Below are 24082 nucleotides of genomic sequence, written 5' to 3'. Positions count from 1 at the left end.
CGTCCGAATACTCCATTTGGGTTAGGAACCTTCCCATCTGAGTGTCATGACCCGGGCTGCGTCCCAATACTCCATCTGGCTTAGGCACCTTCCCATCTGAGTGACATGACCAGGGCTTTGTCCGAATACTCCATTTGGGTTAAGAACCTTCCCATCTGAGTGTCATGACCCGGGCTGCGTCCGAATACTCCATTTGGGTTAGGAACCTTCCCATCTGAGTGTCATGACCCGGGCTGCGTCCGAATACTCCATCTGGCTTAGGCACCTTCCCATCTGAGTGACATGAGGTATATAATGGGAGGAGGAGCTGTTGAAAGTCTCATTCGCGGAAGAAGTTTGACACGTACACACCTCGGTGACTCAGCACAAAGAACCAGGAGAGACTGTAAGTAGCTGTTTGACGATGAATTATCAGATTTAAAAATACTATCAAAGTAAAGTTCAGGCCCGGATCTAGACTGCTTAGATCGAGGGGTGTGGATTAATAAATTTGCAGTAGGAAACTTTTCACACAGTGGACTTAGGGTTGAGAGGTTTTCCAGAATACATCACATTAGGAAATTCTACAAAGTCTTGGTATTATAAAAATAATCATAGTTGATTATCATGGGTAATGTCCAGCCAACTGGTCATCTTTATTCTGTCCCATTTGAATCTGCAATTCAGGGTCATATAATTCGACTCAACAGAATTTCCTGATTTCTGAATTAGTTGCTAGACACACGGCTGTGTTTGAAAAAGATATTCTCTGATTAAAATTGATCTTTATTCGAATTATCCAATATCAATTGATAAGAAGGACAGAACAATCAACAGGTGGAAAAACAAGTTTTGTTTTTGGTGTCTTCAGAGGACAAGCAAACATTTCTGGGAGTGCACAGTTTGTTTATCTAATAAAGCAAACCAGGCTGTTGAACTTGTTTTTTTAACATATTTTAAATGAATGACACATAACACAATATCTACAATTCCTGTGTAGATATGTGTTAACTTTTATTTTATTATATTCTATATTTCCTTTAACTCATTTATGATGGTAAGTATTTATTTTGATTTGATTACAATTTTGCTTTGTGGCAGAGTGAGGAGATGATCGATGATTGATGATATTCTCAATCATTCTTGTTTTGCCTTCCTGTAGATAAGATCCTAATTCAGCTGAAAACCACGTGATAAGAATGGAACCTAAATCGGAACCAATGGACAAAAGTTTTGAGGTACTGATTGTGTCCTGTGTAATGAAAAGCATTACTTTGAAGGAGGCAGCCCCTGAATTGAGACACAGTGGTCTTGCTTAAATCGGATGAAAATATTCTCCCATGATTCACTTAAATATGGATTATTTTTCATTCCTATAGGAAGAGAAACCACATCCAACCCATTCTTTCAAGTGGACATTTAAAGGGAAGAAACCCACATTATTCTCCTGCAACAGAGCTGGAACTGTGGAGGACTCACTGAAAAGGAATCCACAATTTGAGGGAATAGCTAAAAAGAACCAAGGCAAAGAGCTTGTTCTTCTCAGGAATGGGAAGGCTATTTGTTCACACTTTCCATGCAGCTTAATTAAAGATGAGTGTTTAACTGTCAAGTTTATCAAAGCTGTAAACACGCCAGGGAAAAAAGCTGATGGCTCTGCTCATGTCAGACGAAAGGGCTCATCTGATGAAATTGTGTTGTTTCATGTACGGGTGATGGGGGGGGAGGGTGTAAGGTACATCTTGAAGAACCCAGACTTAAAAAACGAGGTTCACGAAATGACCCTTTTCGCGTATAAAGGGGAAACGGTAGAGCAAGCTCTGAGACGAGATTCTCGATTTCTGGATATTGTATTCGAAAAGAAATGCATGCTCTCTACTGATGACTTTGTCGTGGACATGTCCAATCTGGTGGATGACCTAGGTGGCAAAATTTACACAATCACAGAGGACGCTGAAGAAAAGCAGGATCCTTCAGAGCAGTCAGTGAATGACAATACCGACACAAGTGGTCACACGGCAGCAGAACCAACCTCAGTGCACAGCTCAGAAACAGTGAGGACTTACCTCTCTTCACAGTTTGAGAATTTTATAAATGGGGAGAAAACTGTTCCGTTTGGGGATAATACCCTTCCTATAACGGAAATCTTGCATGTGGAGTATGAAAAAAATGCTCAGACATGCAGAGAATGGAAATTAAAGAAGGAACTGATGGGTTTCAGTAATTCGGTTTGTCAGGTTATAATAAACGGGAGGGCACTAGGCAGTGGCTTTCTCCTATTTGAACGGTCTGTCCTCACAAATGCCCATGTGGTCAAAGACGTTTATAATGACAGTGAAAAGGAGCTTAATACCAAGGTCATTGTCCATTTCTCTTATGAGAGTCAATATCAGATGGAGAGTGGACAGGATTCAGTTGACGTAGAAGTAGAGGAGGTCGCTTTCTTTGAATACTGTCCTGAGAAGATGTATGACTGGGCTTTGTTAAAGCTCAGGGCTGGTGTGAACTTGCCTCCTGCTCTGAACAATACTTTTTCAGAGGCTAACCAAAGCACTGGTGTTTGCATCATCGGGCACACTGATGGTGGAGTGAAAAAAATAGATCCATGCTTGAGTATTGCACCTGAAAACCAGAACCAGGATGTGAAGAAGAGCAGCCTCATTTATCACGACAAAACTAAATTGATTACTCCGCGTTACTTTGAAAGTGTGGCAGAATCTGTTGAGCCTCACAAAACTTGTTTTAATGAAGGGTTGTCTGGCGCTCCTGTCTTTGATAAGGACTTCAACATTATAGCAATGCATTCAGGCGAGTTTACGTACAGAGAGAACAAAACAGAGACAAGAAAGAGTGTGATAGAGTATGGCTATCCTTTGTTTGACATCTTTGACCACATAGACTTTCGGGAGCAGCAATATATCATTTGGTCAGAGCTGCATGAAGACGATGAGTACTGTTAAGAAACTGGTTGAGAGTAGAAACCTCAAAGCATTCAAAGCTGTTGTACGCAGACCAGTGGATGATGACAATTAAAGGGAGTTTTTTTAATTCTTCTGTCAAAATGAGGAACCTGTCCCAAAGGACACTTAATAAATGTACACAGACAAGTACAGTGCGACCTGCTGACAAAAGACAGTCAGTGACCAGTGAGCGAATCTGTTTTCATAGATCAGGACTCTCGTAAGGAAAGGCAGGGAGTTTTAGAGGGATCAAACTGATGCTGGTTTATAATAATAAAGTAACATTAATCACTTTTTGGATAAAGGGAGCAGTGATTTTTACCCTGATTGCAAATACTTGTTTTTGTTGAGGCTGTGTTTTGTTCTTGTGAAAAACAAACATGTTTTTTTTAAACTCAACTATCATTATATGAGCTACAAATCTCCATCGTCATGTTTTTTAACTTTGTGTCTTTTAGATTTCTGATTTAACCATTTGTTTTTAAATGTGAAGCATTTTGTGTTTATTTGCTGTATTTTGTCGTTCTATATGAAATGAGTCGGTTTCTGTTGTGGAAAGGTCCTTGACCAGATAATTGGAAGGATCGTACCTGGTCCAAACTGGGGGATTCTTTTACTTAATTACTCTGTAAGAAAATGACAATGATGTACGGGTGGGGCTTCAATTATTTTATTTTTCTTGTATGAGTTTTGGTCGTCATTTAAAGGGGACTTATTATGAAAATTCCACTTTTTTGGGCTTTTACACGTTAATTTGGGTATCTGGCATGTCTACCGTCCCAAAAACTCTGGAAAAAAACAACTCCCACGATTTGTTGTGGTTCCCCTATTTCAGAAACGAGTGCGTCGAATGGGATTACGACCGAAATAAACATCATAGTCCCACCATGACCATGTAGGGTTCTCGCTACATGGCCTTGGACGAGCGAGCTAACGATAGCCGGGCTAACGTTAGCGTTAGCTCGCTGCTGCTACCCGTCAGACATTTAAGTGGCCGCATAAATAAGGGACCCCAGGGACACCGCTAAACGTTGACTCAACACTGTGGAAGGTGCCACTGCTGTGCCAGCTCAGGCTCCCACTGCTCCCACTGTGGGGCTGCGCTGGGGAGCTGGGGCTCTCGCAGCCAGGGTCACCGGGGGTGAGGGGGGCGGGGCACTCAAAACAGGTCAATCTGAGGAGGGCTGTTTTAGACATGGTCAAAAGGTGCTGTTTTAAATGATCCTTGTGGTATTTTGACCAAAATATGTTAGACATTTCATTAAGACCCAAAGGAACCATATCAACTCTTGTAAAATGGGCATAATATGTCCCCTTTAACATGAAGGTATTTTCTTTAATCAGCTAAATAAATGTATGAATGAAAGGTCAAAGATCGAAATCTGAGTTAAATAACATAATCTGACCTTTTCTGTCTCAATTGATGTCTGTTGGTGAAACTACACTTGTCCATATCACTGCACACATCTTTTGTATAGATATTAGTGTGTGTTTTGTGTTTTTAACTGGGATATAAATGTAATTATTTCTTTGCTGATTATCATAGTTATTATTTCTCTGCATGGATATTTCTGTATTTTCTAGTTTTGTGATATTTTAACAATATTTCAGTTGAGGCTTTAACAACTCCAAAAGTTGAGAGACATGACCCGGGTTGCATTCCAATAGTTAACTTTACTTAGAGTTTTCTGCCTTTCCTGCACTATGTATTATTGTTTGTCATTATTCTGTGTATTTTTTTATGGTTTCTTAATTTCCTGTTGTATGTTAAAGGAAAGATTCAACAATTTAAAATCAGTATCTAACACTGTCTCATCCACCACGAGCCTGTTCCTAGTTTGTGCTTGTCTGCAGTGACACAGATTGATCAACAGGTGGAGATATTTTGAGAGCTTTGTTCTTTAGTTATTATGATCTGAGTGACAAGGTACATAATAAGAGGCGGATCTGTTGAAAGTTTCATTCGCGGAAGACGTTTGACACGTACACACCTCTGTGATTCAGCACAAAGAACCAGGAGAGACTGTAAGTAGCTGTTTTCGATGAATTATTCAGATTTAAAAATACTGTCAAAGTAAAGATCAGGCCTGGATCTAGACTGATTAGATCGGGGGGGGGGGGTTGGAATAAGAAATTTGCAGTAGGAAACTTTTCAAACAGTGGATTTAGGGTTGAGAAATTTTCCAGAACACGTCACAATAGGAAATTCAACCATGTCTTGGTATAATAAGTATAATCACAACAATATGACCTGGATCTAGAAGTGGGCCGGCGTGGGCAATGTCCAGCCAACTGGTCATCTTATTCTGTCCCATTTGAATCTGCAAATCAGGTTTATTTAATCCGACTCAAGAGAATTTCCTGATTTCTGAATTGGTTGCTGGACACTGAGCTTTGTTTGAAAAAACTATTCTCTGATTAAAATTGTTCTTTATTCGAATTATCCAATATCGATTGATAAAAAGGACAGAGCGATCCACAGGTAGAAAAACAAGTTTTGTTTTTGTGCTAACTTCAGAGGACAAGCCAAAGTTCCTGGGAGTGCACAGTGTTGTGCAATAATGGATTAAACGTGTTACCATAAAATGGTGTGACTTTCGACATTCAATAAATTTGGTTATCAAAATAAAATATTGAATATTAATATTAAAATTATATATATTAAATAATAACTTTCATTAATTAAAGTTACATCGGGGGACCACCCTTCAAATTAAGGGGAAGATATAGCAGATTTATTGATTAAGTCTCACAAAAGTACTTACTAAAGTAAATTTGGAACTCTGATTAACTATCAAATTAAAAACTATTACAAAAATTACCATATAGATAGTTAGCTAAGTTGAAGGATATAGAGTTCTTGACAGTGCAGAGGTTAGCAAAATGCACTTATGCAACATTAATGAAAGCACATTTGTGAAAGAAAACATTTATTATGAAGATAATAAAGTATAAAACCACAAATTACTAACGGTGTGCTTAATATATAAAGATGTGTATCTGAGTATGCATGTGTGTGTGTCTGTGTGAGTCAGCGTGCTTCCAAAATGGGGATTGGCCACTCCCAAGATAACGCCCCCCCCTTGGGGCCGAGCTGTAGTTCACAAATAACAGGTCCCAACAACAGTTTGTTCGTCTACTAAAGCAAACCAGACTGTTGAACTTATTTTTGATTTTGGTGTTTGGTGGCGCTACTGTAAAATAATTCTGAACATGAGTTTTGCCAACAAGATGTGAATCCCACTTATCTATTTCATTACTATCTACACCATGGATATCGATCTGTGGATCGTGTATCAGAGATCGTAATGGTGGATCCAGAATGGCGGATTCTGTATCGTGCTGGCTGATCGTAATAATAATGGCGGAACCTTTATCATGTTGGCATCTGTTAATGGTGGTGGACGGCAGCTGATGATGGATCCTAACTGGCGGCAGTGGACAATGACTTAGGATTAAAGTGGCATCCGATTTTGATGGTGGATCATGATCTTGCTTGCTGCTGACCATAGACCATACCTGCAGCAGGACTGCTTGATACATAGTATCTTTCCTCTGATACTTGACCATTACTGACAATAATCCATAAATTCATTGACCTTCTGCTATCCTTCAAAAATGTTTACCCTTATCAATACTGCTAAAACCTTTATCCTGATGATGTTCTCCTTTAGACATTACATCTATTGCACTTCTGTCCGTCCTGGGAGAGGGATCCCCATGGACATCACACCCTATTAAAGCCCTAAAGACAAAATTGTGATTTGTGAATATGGCCTATACAAATACAATTTGATTGATTTAATTGAATGACTATCTACAATTCCTGTGTAGATATGTGTTAACTTTTATTTAATCATATTTTATAACTTGCTTTTATTCATTTATGATGGTAAGTATTTATTTAGATTTGTTTCCAGTTTTGCTTTGTGGCAAAGTAAGAAGAGGATTTTTTAATATTCTAAGTTATTTGAAATCAATCATTATTGTTTTCCCTTCCTGTAGATAAGATCCTAATTCAGCTGGAAACCACTTGGTGAAAATGGAACCTAAGTTGGAACCAATGGACAAAAGTTTTGAGGTACTGATTGTGTCCTGTGTAATAAAAAGTACACCAAATTCAAGTTGTTTCAAAACTATATTTTGAAAGTTATAATATTATAAACATATAATATTAATAATATTTTCTCTCTTATCTCAAGAATAAATCAGATGCTCTGAAAGAGGAAGAGAGTTCATCTGGTAAACCACCTCTTGTTAAAAAGGTTTGTCTTGTAAAATACACATGTTTTATTCTTCTGTATCATTTAACGTTAGGTTCAGTCTGTGTTGGTGCTCACTTCCATCTCACTCAGCCATGTTTTAGATGATCAGTCAATAGCTGTGTCTCAAGTCAGGGGAGTGTATCCACTACCTCTTTGAAAAAACAGTATCGTCACTGACTCACAATGAGTTCTGGGATAGAAGGAGGCAGTCCCTGAATTGAGACACAGTGGTCTTGTTTAAATTTGATGAAATTATTCTCCTGCGATTCACTTAAATATGGATTATTTGTCATTCCTATAGGAAGAGAAACTACATCCAACCCATTCTTTCAGTTGGAAATCAGTGGAACAGAAAACCACATTTGTGTCCTGCAACCGAGCCGGAACTGTGGAGGACTCACTGAAAAGGAACCCATTTTTTGAGGGAATAGCTAAAAAGAACAAAGGCAAAGAGCTTATACTTCTCAGGAATGGGAAAGCTATTTGTTCACACTTTCCATGCAGCTTAATTAAAGATGAGTGTTTAGAGGTCAAGTTTATCAAAGCTGTAAACACGCAAGGAAAAACTGCTGTTGGCTCTGCTCATGTCAGACGAAAGGGCTCATCTGATGAAGTTGTGTTGTTTCATGTACGGGTGACGGGGGGGAAGGGTGTAAAACGCATCTTGAAGAACCCAGACCTAAAAAACGATATCGGTGTTGACGAAATGACCGTTTTCGCGTATAAAGGGGAAACGGTAAAGCAAGCTCTGAGACGAGATGCACGATTTCTGGATATTGTATTCAAAAAGAAATGCGTGCTCTCTACTGACGACTTGGTCGTGAACAAGTCCAATCTGGTGGATGACCTAGGTGGCAAAACGTACACAATCACTGAGGTCAAAAATCTACCAGACAGTCAGCCTAGCAGTCTTGAAGAGGATTTTGTACAGTCAGCTGAGTCTCAGAGACCTGAAGCTGAAGAAACCCAGGATCCTTCAGAGCAGTCAGTAAATGCCAATACCGACACAAGTGGTCACACGGCAGCAGAACCAACCCCATTGCCTATATCAGCAGAAATGAGGAGTCACCTCTCTTCACAGATTGAAAATTTTATGAAATGGAAGAAAACGGCTCCCTTTCGGGATGGGGATAAGACCTTTCCTATGACGAAAATCATGAGTGTCGAGTTTGGAAAGAATGCTCAGGCGTGCACAGAAGTGAAAACAATGAAGAAACTGATGGGTTTCAGTAATTCGGTTTGTCAGGTTAGAATAAACGGGAGGGCAGCAGGAAGTGGCTTTATCCTATTTGACAGGTTTGTCCTCACAAATGCCCATGTGGTCAAAGACGCTTATAATGAGAGTTTAAAGAAGCTTAGTAATAAGGTCACTGTCCATTTCTCTTATGAGAGTCTGAATCAGATGGAGAGAGAACAGGATTCAGTTGCAGAAGTAGAAGTAGAGAAGGTCGCTGGCTTTGAATACACTAAGGACGTGTATGACTGGGCTTTGTTAAAGCTCAGGGCTGGTGTGAACTTGCCTAACAGTCTGTTAAATAAATGTGGATACGTTAACCAAAGCCATGGTGTTTGCATCATCGGTCACCCTGATGGTGGAGTGAAAAGAATAGATCCATGCTTGAGTATTGCACCAGAAAAACAAAACCAGGTTGTGGAGAAGAGCTGGGTCAAAAATCAAGACAACACCAAATTGATTACTGATCGTTTCTTTGAAGGTGTGGCATCATCTGTTATGCGTTGCAAACATTTTCGTACATACAAAACTTCTTTTTATGAAGGGTCGTCTGGCTCTCCTGTCTTTGATAAGGACTGCAACGTTTTGGCGATGCATTCAGGAGGGTATCCTTACAAAGACGAAAAAACAGGTACAATAAAGAGTGTGATCGAGTTCGGCTATCCTTTGTCTGACATCCTTGAACGCATCAAAATCCAGTTGGTGGGAAAAAAAGAGGCTGACGAGACTTTTAAGGAGTTCTTTGAATTCTGTGACAAAGAGGAACCTGTCCCAATGGACACTTGTTAAATGTACACAGACAAGTACAGTGTGACCTACTGACAAAAGACAGTCAGTGACCAGTGAGCGAATCTGTTTTCATAGATCAGGACTCTCATAAGGAAAGGCAGGGAGTTGTAGAGGGATCCAACTGATGCTGGTTTAGAATTATAAAGTAACAGTAATCACTTTTTGGTAAAGGGAGTGGTGATTTTTAGCTTCAAATACGTTTTTGTTGAGGTTGTATTTTGTTCATGTGAAAAACAAACTTTCTTTTTTTTAAGACAACTATCATAGTATGAGCTACAATAATCCATCGTCATGTTTTTAAACCTTGTGTCTTTCAGATTTTCGATTTAACCATTTGTTTTTCAATGTAACGCAATTTGTGTGCGTTTGCTGTATTTTGTAGTTCTATATCAAATGAGTAGTTTTGGAAAGTTCCATTGACCAGATAATTGGAAGGATCGTACCTTGTCCAAACTGGGGGATTATTTTACTTATTAAGCTGTAAGAAAATCACAATGATGGAGGGATGGGGCTTCAGTTATATTCTTTCTTGTGTGAGTTCTGGTCGTCATTTAAAATAAATGTATTTTCTTTAACAGCTATATGAAAGTATGAATGAAAGGTCAAAGATCTCGTCCACATCACTGCACACATCCCTTGTATAGATATAAGTGTAAGGGGTTGTTTTTAACTGGGATATAAATGTTATTATTTCTTTGCTGACTAACATAGTTTTTTCTGCATGGTTATTTTTTGTATTTTCAAATGTTTTGATGTTCTAACAATATTTCGGGTTAAAACTTGCCCATTGGGGTTTCTGCCTCTCCTGCACTGTGTAGTATTTGTTTAGATTTTTCTATGTATTCTTTTAATCTTTGCTGAATAAAACATAAAATACCTCTGTGAATTGTTTCTTCAGTTCCTGTTGTCCACAAGTTCAATCTTTGTTCTTTAGTTGTTGTGATCTGAATCCACAACAAGGTTTTCTTACATGTCCACATCCTAGAATAAACCACATTTTGAAAAAATACACAGAAAAAAATTCCACTGAAAGAAGGAGAAGAAAATACTTTACTGAAGTGTACATGGTAAATGGATTTGTATAGCGCTTTTCTAGTCTTGATGACCACTCAAAGCGCTTTACAGTGCAGTTTCACATTCACCCAATCACACACACATTCATACAGTGCATCTATCCTAGCACTTTGTTATTCTATGGGGGCCATTCAGGGTTCAGCATCTTGCCCAAGGAAACTTCGGCATGCAGATGGTTCAGACTGGGGATCAAACCGCCAACCTTCAGGTTGGAGGACGACCACTCTACCCCTCAGCCACAGCCGCCCATTAAGTACAAAGACACTTAACACACCAAATATGGCATTTAACAGTGAACAGAATCAGATCATAAAGCAGTGAAGAGAATATTTATACACACTGAAGTACAACTGAGTTTTTTGGTAATCTGCTTTTTTGTAAAAATCCATCTGCAAAGATATTAATTACATGAATGTTCTCAAAAGCAAACAAATAAAAATGACATCGTGTTTTTTTCAGCAGAGAGATAAAGGTCTTAAAATTCCTCTCGAAGGGATTAATGTCTTGAAAATGTTTTAAAGGAGCAGAAAATACTGTGGTTCACGAAGAAGAAGAAGAAGAAGAAGAAGAAGAAGAAGAAGACGAAGAAGAAGAAGAAGAGGACCAAAGATATATATATCTATGAAGAGGACAACTTGGTGCCGGCGGAACGTTTGACGCTGTCGACATTTTCTACACGGACGCTTTTGTACAAGGAACCAGAAAACACGGGGCTGTCAAAATGGAAGTGTAAGATTTGTATCTATTGAATATTACTCGATATGCACGAGGCCTACATGTATGTTCGGCTGTGTGTTTGTTTAATACTCAAGCTTTAGTCAAACGCTGCAGGTTGAAGGGAACAAAACTTCAGTTTGTGGGTAAACGAGAGTTTAATGTCACAACCGCTGTTAGCCATGTTCAGGCTTCTCTCCTTAAAAGTAAATACACGATAACAAGAAGAAGAAGAAGAAGAAGAAAAAGCTATTGGAATAATGCTGCTGTTTCCTGGTTGTGTATTTGTGGTCAGAAAAATGATTAATAAACAACATAGGGGGGACTTAGCTTCTTAAAATCAGTTGAAATCCATTTGTCATCGACAGAAAATGAAATTATTAAAACAGTTTTCTGTGTCAGTGTTCTGGTAAATGTTGTGTGTCTGGTTTCTAATGTGTGTTTGTGCTTTCAGGGGAAAATGTTAGAAGCGTTTTTACCATTCTGTTGATTAACCTGTCTGATCAACAGGGACCTAACAGCTAAAGGTACAAAGAGATAATATTACTGAAGAAATTATTATTATTATTAAAATAATTTAAATGGAAAAGAAAAGTGACTATGACACTAACCGATGTCCACATCACTTTCAATTAGTCTTATTTTTATTACTTTTAATGCAGTTGTTAAAGTTGTTTCAGCAACCACAGGAGGCTCATGTGTCCACAAGGGACCAAACTAACACCTGAGCTAGTGCTGCTCACTGAACAAGGACTGAGTGAGGAAGTTGATATCTGAGATTACGTAATTTGTTGTTATTTTAAGGTCACCCGTTAACTTTTCTGCTCATACATTTGTCTTCTTTTCAGGAAAAACGCCAACGCTGCCATGCTCAGTAACTATGAGGTGAGTGAGTTCATGTGTTCTGTCTCGTTGGGTCGTTTTGCACTGTCCAGTCACGAGATGAAAATACTTCTGTGTCACTTCAAATTTGGTCTGTATGTGTGTTTCTCAGGTGTTCAAACTCCTGACAGACCTGAAGGAACAAAGGAAGGAGAGCGGGAAGAGCAAGAACAGCTCTGGGCAGCAGAACTTGAACACCATCATGTATGAGGTCGGCTAACGTCCTCTCCTTTGCTTCAGGGACCTCATCCTGCTCGGTGTCCATGTCGTGTCACATTAACACAAGTTTCCTTTGCTTTTTCCACACAGACGCTCAAGCACCTGTCGAATACGCCCTGCAGCAGACAGAGCCCAGAGGTGGTCCAAGAGTTCCTCACCACCATGATGCCTCATAAACTCACCAAGTCAGTAGGATCTCTCTGATACCTAAAGGTTCAGTGTGTAGAATTAAGTGACATCTAGTGGTTAAACCACATGTTGCAGCTGAACAGCCCTCGCCTCACCCTCCCCTTCCAAGCATGACATAGAACCTGTGGTAGCTTCAGTTGTCTTAAAAACTCAAAAGGTGTTCAGTTTGTCCAGTCTGGGCTACTGTAAAAAACATGGCAGCCTCCGTAGAGAGGACACGCTCCTGATGTAAATATAAAGTATTTAAATATAAATCTAGGGTAAAGAAAACAACAATTCTTACGTTTAATATGAAACACACTCGTGAAAACATCACTAGGATTATTTTATATTCAATTTCTGCCAATAGATGCCTTTCACATAAATCTTACACACTGAACCTTTTAAGATACATAACATACTTAAGATATACAGCAATTTGATATGTGTGTCTTTATACCACATACACACTGATGGCATTGTTTCCAATCTTTGTCTTCAGGGCTGAGAAACTGCAGCTACTGAACCACCGGCCGCAGACCGCAGTGGAAATTCAGCTGGTGAGTGTTTTTCTTAACTGTCATCAATTACTAGTGTTAATTCTTGACATGTTTATCACTTCAAGTGTCCACTTTGAATAATGATTTGCTAGAAGACTATTGTAAAATATAAAGGATTCATTTTAATGATTCTTTAGCGATGCACAATTTGTATTAGCAGACTCTGATAGTTATGGAAAAACCAGTGAGAGCAGGATACACTTTGAAAGTATGTCACTGTTACGCCTGCTAAACACATTGACGCACATCACCTGACAACTGCTCGAAGCCGACTTGTCCGTGACTCACTCACTAACTTGAGTCTCTGCATCAGCGGTGAGAGTCTCTCCTGCTTGTGAAGAGTCCAGTCATGCACGGTGAGTGCACAGGCAGGGTGCACACAGCACATCATTTGATACAGTAAGAGCCAGTCCCGCGAGGTCCCACAGACACTGGGTCTTTTTCTTTGTTTCCTTTCAGACGTCTTTAATCATTGATGGCTATCGGGAAGTGAAGAGCATTTCGACAAATAAGACCATAAACGTTTCAGAAACAACGCACTGACCCTACCTTTTTAATTTTCTGTTTGTGTGCAGATGGTAGAGGAGAGTGAAGAGCGTTTGTCAGAGGAGCAGATCGAGGAGCTCATCCAGACGGTAGCAGACATTCTACCCGGTGACCCTGAACAGCTGAATGCTGCACCAGCAGAGGCAGAGATGGATGAACAGTCATGACGCTGTGAAAGTCCAGAAATGACCCACAGGTGAAGAATTGGAGTGGTTGCTTTTTTTTGCATCACTTCTTGAACTGAAGAACGTCCTGACCAAGTGGATGCAGAGTGGCTGCCTGGCCGTGGCTCACAGTACATGGTTATCACTTAAATCCCTCATTGAAGGATTCAAATTAAGGTGAAAATACGCACATTGTCATCATTTACTCAGTGTTGTGTACATACAGCTGAATTCAGATCCCAAATGTGCACACTTTCATGAGTACAGGTTTTTGAACACTGACTTGTTTTGCTCCTGACTTGTCTGATTTGTATTTCACAGCAGATCATATTTTGGCAGAGACAATCTGCTATTAAAGAGCCCATATTGTGTCAAATACATTTTCTGAGCTTTTACTATCCGTAATGCCTTGAAGGGGTCAGTAGGTGGCTTCACAGTATGAAAACAGTCACTCCGCGGACTTTTTCATTCGAAGAATTGGGTTATCTGAACGTATCATTTCGTAATTCCTCCCCTGTATGATGTCATCCGGGTTCACACTCGTCTCTCAGCCCCACGCAGCCGGTACCAGTCCAGCCTCCGAACCCACCACCCCACTCCCAGTCGGCACCACCACCCCTCCACACCGAACGCGACACCAAGCAGACATGTTGCTGAGCTAGCAGCATGTTAGCTACCAAAGACTAACCACACTGAAGAAACATTGTCGCGTGGAGAGATGCAAGGAAGAGAATGTGTCAGTGCACGTTCCTCCAAAGAACGTTAATGTTCGAGACCTGCGATTACGCTTTAAATCCCAGAATGTGTAAAATATGGGCCCCCCTTTAAGTGTTTTTTTTATTCTTTGTTGCTTTATGATTTCAAAAGCTGTAATATATCATATGTCAGTCGAAATTAAATCTGCATAAGTCTTATTGCAATGGCTATGTAATAAGTAAACAGTTGGGACCGAGAGGTGATGGGTTCAAACGCTGTTCTCTTTTTTTTAAACTTTAAAAAGCTGACATTTTCCCTCTGTATCAAAATGAAACCTAACAGCTGTGAATGATAGAAAGCACATTCACACCAATTTTAGCAGATGTTTTGTGAATGTTGTCGTGCTAAGGAACAAATGAAAAAGGTACTTCTGGTTCTCATGTGGTGCAGCTTAACAGACTGAAGAACTGCTGCTACTGGTGTCACTACCACACTTCTACTGAATTCTTTGCAGTGTTTCTTCTCTCTGCGTTACAGTAAGTCAGTGAAGGTAGAAAGCACCAGTGGCAAACTATATAAACAACATGTTGGTCATTCTATTTGCTGTTTGAGTGGTAGTCACACTATTGTAGTCATTTACTTAATACACATTATTACTGTAGCCACTCAGAGATTACGCAGTATATAATATAGACTGATACACATACCCACAATCAGCTTGTGTATTCTCTGCTGGGATGTTGTGAAGTAGCAGAAGAAGGATGTGTTGGTTAGAATTGTTTACCTGACTTGTGTTTCCTGTTAACGTGTTACATTCATTTCCTATTCTTGCCTAACACCTTGTAGAGGCACGATAGATTGGGCAGAGTGAAAGTTGTGGAAAGTAATTTTGCACCATTACATCTAATGCCCCATCGGGACCCTCCCCAGCCATCAGTTGAGCTTACACGCATTAAAAAACCAAGTACTCATGCATAAATCTGACATAAATATATATGTTAAAGATGACACAATTAGCTTCCTGATATAGTCCTCAATCCAACTGGAGGACTTTAGAGGATTTCTGTACAGAGCTACAGAAATCCTCTGAGATGGGAGGGTGACTATCCCATCTGTCCTTGGAAAGCTAAGCTGGACAGGAGCCATTTTGAGTAAAAGACCCCTGCCTGCCTGCTTGGAGCTTCTCAAAAGGTATTTAAAGGTGAGACTGGTCAGAATGGAGGGAAGGAGGAGCAAGCCATAATTCAGAGAGGTCTTTGAAGAAAGTCTGCTCCAGACATGCACGTTACAGCGGACTGGGATCATGTCGGTTCACCTACAATGACCTGAAGGCAACGCTGGTTAGAGACAAGTCTCTGCCCGTCCTGGAGTGGTTCAGGCAAAGCCCAGGTTTAAGCCCTATAGGACTGAAAGTTAAATGATCTGAAATGTTTCTAACAATATGACAGAGATGGAAATAAAAAGTAGTATAAACAAGAAATACAGTAGCACAAGTATAGGCCTCTTACCATCCAGAATATAATCAGTACAATCATAGCAGACCTGTATTCAAGGTTTTATAAAAGCATCACTGACTAAATATTCTTAAAGTACCCAAACTACCAAAAGTACTTAATGCAGAATGGCACATTTCAGAATAATTTGCGTTATATGCCAGTACAAACCTAGTGGAGCGATTGTCTCTGATCGTGTGTGTATCCATTCACGTGTGAGGTTTTATTTCCTGTATCGAAACAATCTGTTATTTGCATCGATAGTCGAGTTGATTTTGAATCCTCTTGCCTGCGGACACTTGGATGACACCACAGCAGCAAGTATGGAGGCATGTTTTGTTTTGACACGTCTTTAGAATCGGTCACCATTTACTTGGATGGTATTGGATTTAGCTGCAACACTGTTAACCCCTGAAACTTCCAAAAAGTGTTAAGTGGACTCAAACCCTTCACCTCCCCGCCACAGGCACAGTGGTGAGTGGAGAATGGGTTCTCGACCTTTTTTTTGGAAGGGTGGGGGGGGGGGATCTCTCCCTTTAATCCCCACAGGTAGCATCTCCCCTGTGGGCTTTCAACTGCGAGTAAACGAATCGATGAGGCGAAGGAGGAACACACGCTTTACCACAGCGGCGGGCCCTGCCCCCCTTTCACGCCTCCGCCAATGGGCGCCCTGGTGGCGGATGCGGACCAATCGGCGCTCGGGATCCTCCGCCTGTGGCCGCGCTCGTGCTCAGCCTCGGACTGTTGACGCCTCCGCTTCTTCACAACTTCGGCGGCTGCGTTATGTTCCTGTGCGTTTGAAGAACCGGAGAAATGGCGGAGAGGTTCCCTGGGTGACCCTCCCGGTTCTCCACACGGGAGCCGGACGCGGTTGTGTGTGAGGGCGGCGGAGGAGCTCTTCGTTTCCAGCACCCTCCCCCCAGCACCCCCACCCCCCCCTTTTTTTGGGTGAATCTTTCTGGGATCAATCTTCACGTGTGTTTTTCTCTCCTGGTCAAATTTCGGTGAGTGAACTCCATTTGTTTATTTACCCCGCGTGTTTGATTCCTGCGACTGGAAACCAGTGCGACGAGGCTGCGCTGTGGCCGCGTGTAGTAGCGCTGACAGCGGGTCACTCACCTGGTGGCTGCCCGCCCTCGGGTGCATTTTTGCAGACGAGACGCATCATGGAGCCCGGCCAGATGTTTGCGGCTGACTGGGCCTCCGCCTCGCAGCTGTACAATAATCCCGTTTACACACACACTCACACAGACACACACACTCGCACACAGCACTGACCTGAACATCTGGTTCAGCACACAATTTGTCGTGGAGCTGCAGCTGGACATTCACCTTTAGGACACTGAATGATTTATTCTAGTGTTTACGGCTTTTATGCAGAAGAACGGCCAGCAACTGACAAATCCGAGGTAGATCTACTGAGTGTTGTACCTCCTCCCTGTGCACAATACATTAGCAATACAGATAGATGATTGCTATATTGCCATTGATGGAAACTACACTGTGGACATTATTGATATTGTTTTATTGCCAAGCCCTAATGGAGACTGTTATTTAACAATAAACTTCAAAAACAGAAAGTGCACTCTATTCTATTCCCCCACTATGCTGATGAAGGGGAAGTGAAGTGTTTGAGTCCAAAAAACCCACTCAGGGGTAATCAGCGTGTCAGCCAAATCCATTACAATTGAAGTAACTGGGGATCAATTCTTCAAACGTAAAGAAAACAACACAAAGGGTAACATATAATGTCTCCATACTGCTCCTGTGGTGTCATCCAAGTGTCTTTGAGCACAGACATTCAAATTCTACTCAGAACAGAGTCATTTACACCATGTTTGAGCAGCGTTTGTGTGTGGATCACATGTAAGAAACTGTTTTTCAATGTCGCAGATAGAGTACAAATTGCTCACACACAGATGCACATCCAATGGAGAGTATTCAAGTAAACAATAAGCTCTTGCAGTCATGATGTTGGAGTTGCACAGTCCCTCTCAGTATCACTCCTTCAACAGGAAGTCGATGCCGCCTCCTGGGAGGAACAAGGAGGCTTTCTTTCAACCTTCTGGTCAAAGGTGTCACCCACTGTGCACCAGTGTCACCGGTTCAAGGCAGAGCTCAGAGGCAGTTGAACTTCACATTCAATCAATTTCCCATTTTCTTTTTTGCCACTGAGGGGAAACTAGTTCTGCAGCAACAAAAGAAAACCAACACTCTCATTAGAAATACACAAATTAAATCCTGGGAGGCCTTTAAGGGAAGGGCTAGGAGGATGGAGGACAGTATTACTGTATATTAACATATTAACCTGGGTTTTGGGGAAACTGCAGATTGGGTTATCCCTGTTAGAATTGCCCTTGGGCAGAAAGTCATGATCGGATCCCTCTGGACGGATGTTAATCTCAGGTCTGAACAGGGTCAGGGTTTCCTCCCCTGTGAGAAGATGAATGTGACCCGGGCTTTGAGTTTCCTGCCGACCTGCTGTTCAGAGGTGTCAGTTTGCTGCTTTCTGCCTCAGCTGTAGTCCGGTGACAGACTGTTATTTCTGGTCGCTGTTTGATTCGAAGCCTAGACGTGTTGTTGGTTTGTTCCTGATCGGAGAACACAGTGGCCCTTTCAAGGTCAGTTTATGTTTTGAGTTGTCAGTCTGATAATACTTGTTTGGTTTGGTTTCTTGCCAAGTAGATAGTTTTGTTTGACTTTTCCAGTTTTTCCCGATAACACAGAGATTTTTGCCTCCATCCTATAGAAATGGGACTTACATTTTCTTTGCGGTATTTAAAAAAGAATTTGGAGGGTTAGGCAAAATTGTTCTAGCTATATTCCGTTTTTTAGCAACACTAATAAACCGTTCATTGATTGTATTGTGTTGGGGTCACTCTGTAGACATGGCTGCACAACATTGATATTTGTGTTGTGTTTGTTAATTTTATCTGAAGACATTCAGTATATTACCATGAAAAGAACTGAAGATCAAATTCTCACATTTGAGAAGCTGGGATGAGGAAATTTATATTTGCTTGGAAATGACTTAAACCATTAATTGATTATCAAAGTAGTTGCATATTATTGCTTTTCATATTTTCTTTGAACGGACTAATCAATGCAGATCTGTCTCCTCTACAAATTTCGCCTTTTCCTTATCGACCAAATGTGTAATTGAGAGCGAAAGCAACACATTAATCAAATGAAGGAAATAAGTTTTAGTTGTGTTCCTAAAGTGAGAAATGTTTTTTGTGATCTGGGTAAATCCTTTAAATGGGTTGACGGAAAAAAGCAGCAAGGCTCAACTAATACCACTGGCCTAATTCTCCAAGTGGCTTAATCTGTGCATGGAAATGCATTAGATTTACATGCAAAGCCAGTGGATACCGCTGGACTTAACATGGATTAAAACAGCATCTTAGTTTCGCTGCCAGGTCGGAATGTCCTCATTTCCAGCTGACTTTCCTCTTACGCTTTGATGGTCAGGCTGAATTTCATTCCCAGGCTTTTCCAGCACAGTAAGCACAGGGTTTCCCACGTGGCATCCAGATGTGAGGCTCACTAAACTTCCAGTCTGAGAAGGAAAGAAACGAACGTACCTCTGAGAAAGGGAGGCTTGTCCAAAATGTAAAGCTGCTGTTCGTTGATAGAGTCCTGGTTTGTATGATTTTAGAGCGGTAGGGTATCTTTAGTAATGAAACCTTCATCATTAGTTAGTTGTTGTGCTGATTCAGTTCTTTTTGCAAGCTTGTACATTTTTTGTGCTTATAAGAGGAATTGTAGTCTAAGCTGTGCACGTGCACAAGAGAAATGGGGAAGTTGCAGGATGGTTGCGTCAGTAGTAATCCGATCGTAAACAAATCGCTCTGCTCCGCGGCCTGGCAGAAACTGTCAGTGACAATGAAAACACAAGGAAGTTGTAATTAGTGGCTTCAGATACACGGCCTTGGAGAGTGTCTGCATTTCATGCCGCAGTGAAGTTTGATATGGCTGAAGAGTCTGGGACTCCCCAGAGGAAAGATGCCGACCAGCTCCTCCGAGGACAGAAACTGGATTAATTTCAGATCCCATTAAAGTGTGTGCAAGTGTTGTTGGCACAATACCACAGCGGCCACCATCACACTCAGATTGCTGATGCTGTAATAGCCCACTCATGCAGGGCAGTTACTCATTTACTGGACATTTAGAATAAGATGATTTATGTTTTTTGTTAGTCAACAAGTTGTGAAATTATTGTGCAGTAGGATTCACAATCTCAGAGAAACAGAGGCATTGACTGGTTTTAAGGCAAAACACGGATTCTGGTGCAGCTCTTACATGTTCTTCTCATGTGTTTGGTGCTGTAGGGCTGATGGATCAGAGACATGCTTGGCTGTGGAGTGCAGCAGGCCCGGATCCCACTCTCCAACACCAAGACTGCAGACCGACAGGGGAGTGAGGGGGCCCGGCCTCCGTCAAGCTACGTCCAACTGACCTTTACTGCAATTGACGACGTAAGCACGTGCCCGTGAATATTATTTTATGTCTTCCTGACTCCCAAACACACCCGGAAACCATGAGGAACACCAGGTCAAACCTGCTGCTCGGCTTCGTGCTCCTCTGCTCTGCCTCGCTGCTCTACCTGGGCATGAGCGGGATAGAGTGCCCTCAAAAAAGCCACCGCTACCGATGGATGGAGCTGAACCTGGCCTCAGCCAATCAGAGTCAAGCCCTCACCGAGCAATTCCCAGAGGACACGCCTCTGATCTTCATCGGAGGTTTTCCCAGGAGCGGCACCACACTCATGCGCGTGATGCTGGACGCCCACCACGCCGTACGGTGCGGGGAAGAGACCCGAGTGATCCCTCGCCTCCTGGCCATGCGGGCCACCTGGAGCCGCTCGGTCAAGGAGAAGATGCGACTGGACGAGGCGGGCGTCACTGACCAGGTGTTGGATTCAGCCGTGCGAGCGTTCCTGTTAGAGGTGAGCTGAGCCCGAAACACACTTTACACAACCAAGTTTTCAGATCAATAGATGCAGAAGGGAAGTTTGTTATGTTACTAAAGGCAATTGTGAATATACAAATAAAGTTTTAAAGCATAATCACTTTAATATCATTGTTGATTCATCTGATAATTGTCAGAACATATCACTTTAGAGTCTATTGTGTAATATTTACTTTTACAGCATAGTTGGTTTTTTGGGAGTGAAGTCTCTAGAAACAAGTAAATGCCACATAAACTATAGAGGTGATTATTTAACATCTTTGGGGACGACATGTATTTGCTTTCTTATTGGGACTAAGATGAGAAGATGCCACCCATGTAATAATGTCAGTTGAATATGAAGCTACTCCTGGCAGGTACTTGGCTTCACATTATGACAGGGAACAGAGTGCAGAAGCTAACATGGATCTGTCCAAAGGAAATTAAATCTGCCCCGGAGCATATATAAAGTTTATTTGTCAAATCATTTTATCATTTTCACACACACGATTTGAGGATGAAAGCACCTTAGGTTTTTCAGGTTATTAATATGTGTAAAATATTACAAAAGTTACAGTAGAGTTTGACAAAATCTTTTCCCACAGATATCCCTAATGTTACACAATTTAAATGATCAATAATCAATAATTTAGAACATACAACAAATTCAATTGAGGTAAGAAAGGAGTAAAAGAACAATCCTGGTTTATAATTAGTGTGTTTTGGGTAAAATGTTTCTATTTCTATTTAATAGAATAACTGTCTATCTATCTTACAAATAAGACGAAATATTTATATATGATGTCTCAATATAAACAATAAAAATGCATCTATTAAAAATAATGGATTGAAGGTAACAACTCTGCCGTTTCTTGTTTGTTTTTGTTTCAGGTGATAGTCGGCCATGGAGAGCCTGCACCTCGGCTCTGTAACAAGGACCCGTTCGCCCTGAAGAGTCTCTCATACCTGGCGCGCATCTTCCCTAAAGCAAAGTTTGTGCTCATGCTACGAGACGGACGGGCCACCGTCCACTCCATGATATCACGCAAGGTACGCTGGTTCCCTTCGTCATCGGGGCTGCAGGCAGTAACATTTCATCACAGGCTTCCTCTTTCCATCAGTCACACCACAACATTATTTCAGCATTTCTGCATTTAGACACTGTCATGACCAGGTCTGTTGTGTTTTTATCATCTCGCCTTTCACAGGTGACCATCTCTGGCTTTGATCTGACGAGCTACAGGGACTGTTTGACCAAGTGGAGCAGTGCAGTGGAGACAATGTTCAATCAGTGCCAGGCAGCCGGGAAGGGCAGATGTCTCCCTGTTAGCTACGAGCAGCTGGTCATCCAACCACAGGAGGAAATGAGGAAGTTGCTTCATTTCCTAGACCTGCAATGGGACCCATCAGTGCTGCACCACGAAGAGCTGATTGGCAAGGCCGGTGGTGTGTCTCTGTCCAAGTGAGTATCTGGCATGTGCGCAGACACCAAGCTTGATTCTTACCCTGCAGATGGTTTCAGTTTCACATGCTGAGGTTTGCAGATATCTACCTCTGAATATTATCTTACGGAAAAGTAAGGTGCTTCTAATCTTTCAAAATATGTGCTGAAGTCAAAGTTCACTTCCCAGGCCACTCCCACTTTCTGATATTTCGAAAGCTCAGCACAATAAACTGGAGCTGCCTGCGTGCCTAGATGAAGGTAAACAAGACGTCTTACTGAAGTGCATTTAACTATAAAAGCCCCGACACAAATCCGAAAGTGACGCTTACAAAAGCCACACAATTGAAACACTAGACAATGAAACGAGAAGCATAACTTACTGTGGTCAAGTAATGTGTGAAAGAAGCATTTTCTTCATGAAAGGACTCTGTGAGTGACAGGAAGGCGACAGAGGTAATTTAAAACTCTATTGATTGATTGATTGATCTGCAGCAGCAGGTCAGGGTGAGGGGAGTCAAACCTCAGCCACAGGAAACCGCTGCAGCAGTTTCTAGTCCAGTTCTTATCGAGCTATCTATGTTTCCTGCCAATGACAGTTCACAAGGACAGAGAAATGCAGATCAGCGTGAAAATGTTCGATTGAGGAAGTCCAGACTAAAGACTACATTTTTAATTGTGGCTGTTAAAGACAATAGATACATGGGTCTATCTCTTCTAGACTGACCGATAACAATTATCTGTATCGGAGCTTTACCTTGTAGCATCATGCTCCAACACACTTAAACTTAGCTCATGTTTTCCCCGGTGCAGGGTTGAGCGTTCGACGGACCAGGTGATGAAGCCTGTGAACACAGAAGCGCTCTCCAAGTGGGTGGGACACATTCCTTCTGACGTGTTGATTGACATGGCAGAAATCGCCCCCATGCTGGCTCGCCTCGGCTACGACCCTCACGCCAACCCCCCCAACTACACTCGACCAGAGCCCGCCGCCTCTCCATTAAACTACTCACAGGTGAGCTTAAAGGAGACGTATTGTGCTCATACTCAGGGTGATCATTTTAATTAGTGTTATTAGTGTCTCCTTTACAAATGTTTAGCCTATTCTTTTTTTTCCTCCAATGAACATCTAAAATTAAGGCACTTTCATAAGTGCAGTTCCTCCTATATTGACAAAAGCCTAATCAAAGTAAAATGGAGACATGGCCCTTTTAATAAAGTACCTGTCTGGACTGTGTCTGTATTTTTACAATTGTCCAGTTGAAACAAAACATGACAGTCACAGCAGCTTGATGTACGATGGTGTAGATTTTATGTTTCCACTCATCAGTGACCGTTTGTATCTTTTCCTTCCTCAGAGTTTTAAAACAGCAGAATCTCCACACCCCAGTTAAACAACAGAGGAGAAAGCTGATCGCTTGGCTTCGCTGTTCCACGACATGGATGCACCTTAAACACAGACCAGCTAAGCAGCAATTACACCTCATGAACATTTCTATATTGTCTCATATGTATTTTTGAATTGCTCGTAAGACTTGAATGCAGTGGTGCTGTCTGTTCACAGTCTGTTTGAAATACAGATTCATGGGGTGGTTTGTAGTTTTATATCATGTGCTGTATGTGGTTAACCTGAGACTCACAGCAGCTCAGACATTATCACGCTATCACACCTAGTACCTGAAAGTATTTCAACGTGTCTGTCGGTCGTTATGGCTTCACCACTAATGTGAATGTGTCTTTACACAAATCTCCTTCTCACTGAGATTTCAGTCAGTGTCCATGAAGCATAATGACTGTATATTTTTCAAGATGTATGTTTATTTTCTTAATAAATTATTTTGCCGTCGACCAATCATTCAGGAAATTGAAACTTGTTTATTCCAAAATGAGAATTTGTAATTGTTGTGTATCGTACAACGGGAAATAAAAACATGCCTAAATGTCACCT

General features: G+C 41.3%; 4 protein-coding genes across 5 annotated transcripts; all 4 read left to right on the top strand.

Annotated features, from left to right (window-relative positions):
* Positions 1–242: 242 nt before the first annotated feature.
* On the top strand, positions 243–4076 carry LOC133969902 (serine protease FAM111A-like). The gene is made up of 3 exons (XM_062406612.1): positions 243–385; positions 1142–1217; positions 1359–4076. The coding sequence occupies exons 2-3, from the start codon at positions 1179–1181 to the stop codon at positions 2937–2939; spliced, it is 1620 nt and encodes a 539-aa protein (XP_062262596.1). The 5' UTR covers positions 243–385; positions 1142–1178; the 3' UTR covers positions 2940–4076.
* A 27-nt stretch (positions 4077–4103) lies between these two features.
* LOC133969901 (serine protease FAM111A-like) lies at positions 4104–10105 on the top strand. Its single transcript, XM_062406611.1, has 4 exons — positions 4104–4964; positions 6945–7020; positions 7142–7204; positions 7506–10105. The coding sequence occupies exons 2-4, from the start codon at positions 6982–6984 to the stop codon at positions 9225–9227; spliced, it is 1824 nt and encodes a 607-aa protein (XP_062262595.1). The 5' UTR covers positions 4104–4964; positions 6945–6981; the 3' UTR covers positions 9228–10105.
* Positions 10106–10936: 831 nt separating this feature from the next.
* On the top strand, positions 10937–14523 carry crcp (calcitonin gene-related peptide-receptor component protein). Of its 2 annotated transcripts, none has more exons than XM_062406828.1 (6): positions 10937–11030; positions 11864–11900; positions 12010–12108; positions 12207–12301; positions 12787–12844; positions 13420–14523. In XM_062406828.1, the coding sequence occupies exons 1-6, from the start codon at positions 11023–11025 to the stop codon at positions 13555–13557; spliced, it is 435 nt and encodes a 144-aa protein (XP_062262812.1). In that variant the 5' UTR covers positions 10937–11022; the 3' UTR covers positions 13558–14523. The 2 variants fall into 2 exon arrangements, with proteins under 2 accessions (XP_062262812.1, XP_062262813.1); XM_062406829.1 differs by lacking the exon at positions 10937–11030 and adding an exon at positions 11037–11772.
* Positions 14524–16499: 1976 nt separating this feature from the next.
* LOC133969433 (protein-tyrosine sulfotransferase 1-like) lies at positions 16500–24079 on the top strand. The gene is made up of 6 exons (XM_062405917.1): positions 16500–16747; positions 20075–20691; positions 21585–21743; positions 21902–22155; positions 22948–23149; positions 23493–24079. Exons 2-6 carry the CDS (start codon positions 20284–20286, stop codon positions 23526–23528), a joined length of 1059 nt encoding a protein of 352 aa, XP_062261901.1. The 5' UTR covers positions 16500–16747; positions 20075–20283; the 3' UTR covers positions 23529–24079.
* The last annotated feature ends 3 nt before the right edge of the window (positions 24080–24082 follow it).

The sequence above is a fragment of the Platichthys flesus genome, chromosome 15 (genome assembly GCF_949316205.1).
Source record: "Platichthys flesus chromosome 15, fPlaFle2.1, whole genome shotgun sequence".
Lineage (NCBI taxonomy): Eukaryota > Metazoa > Chordata > Actinopteri > Pleuronectiformes > Pleuronectidae > Platichthys > Platichthys flesus.
This window is presented reverse-complemented; position numbering and strand designations above follow the sequence as displayed.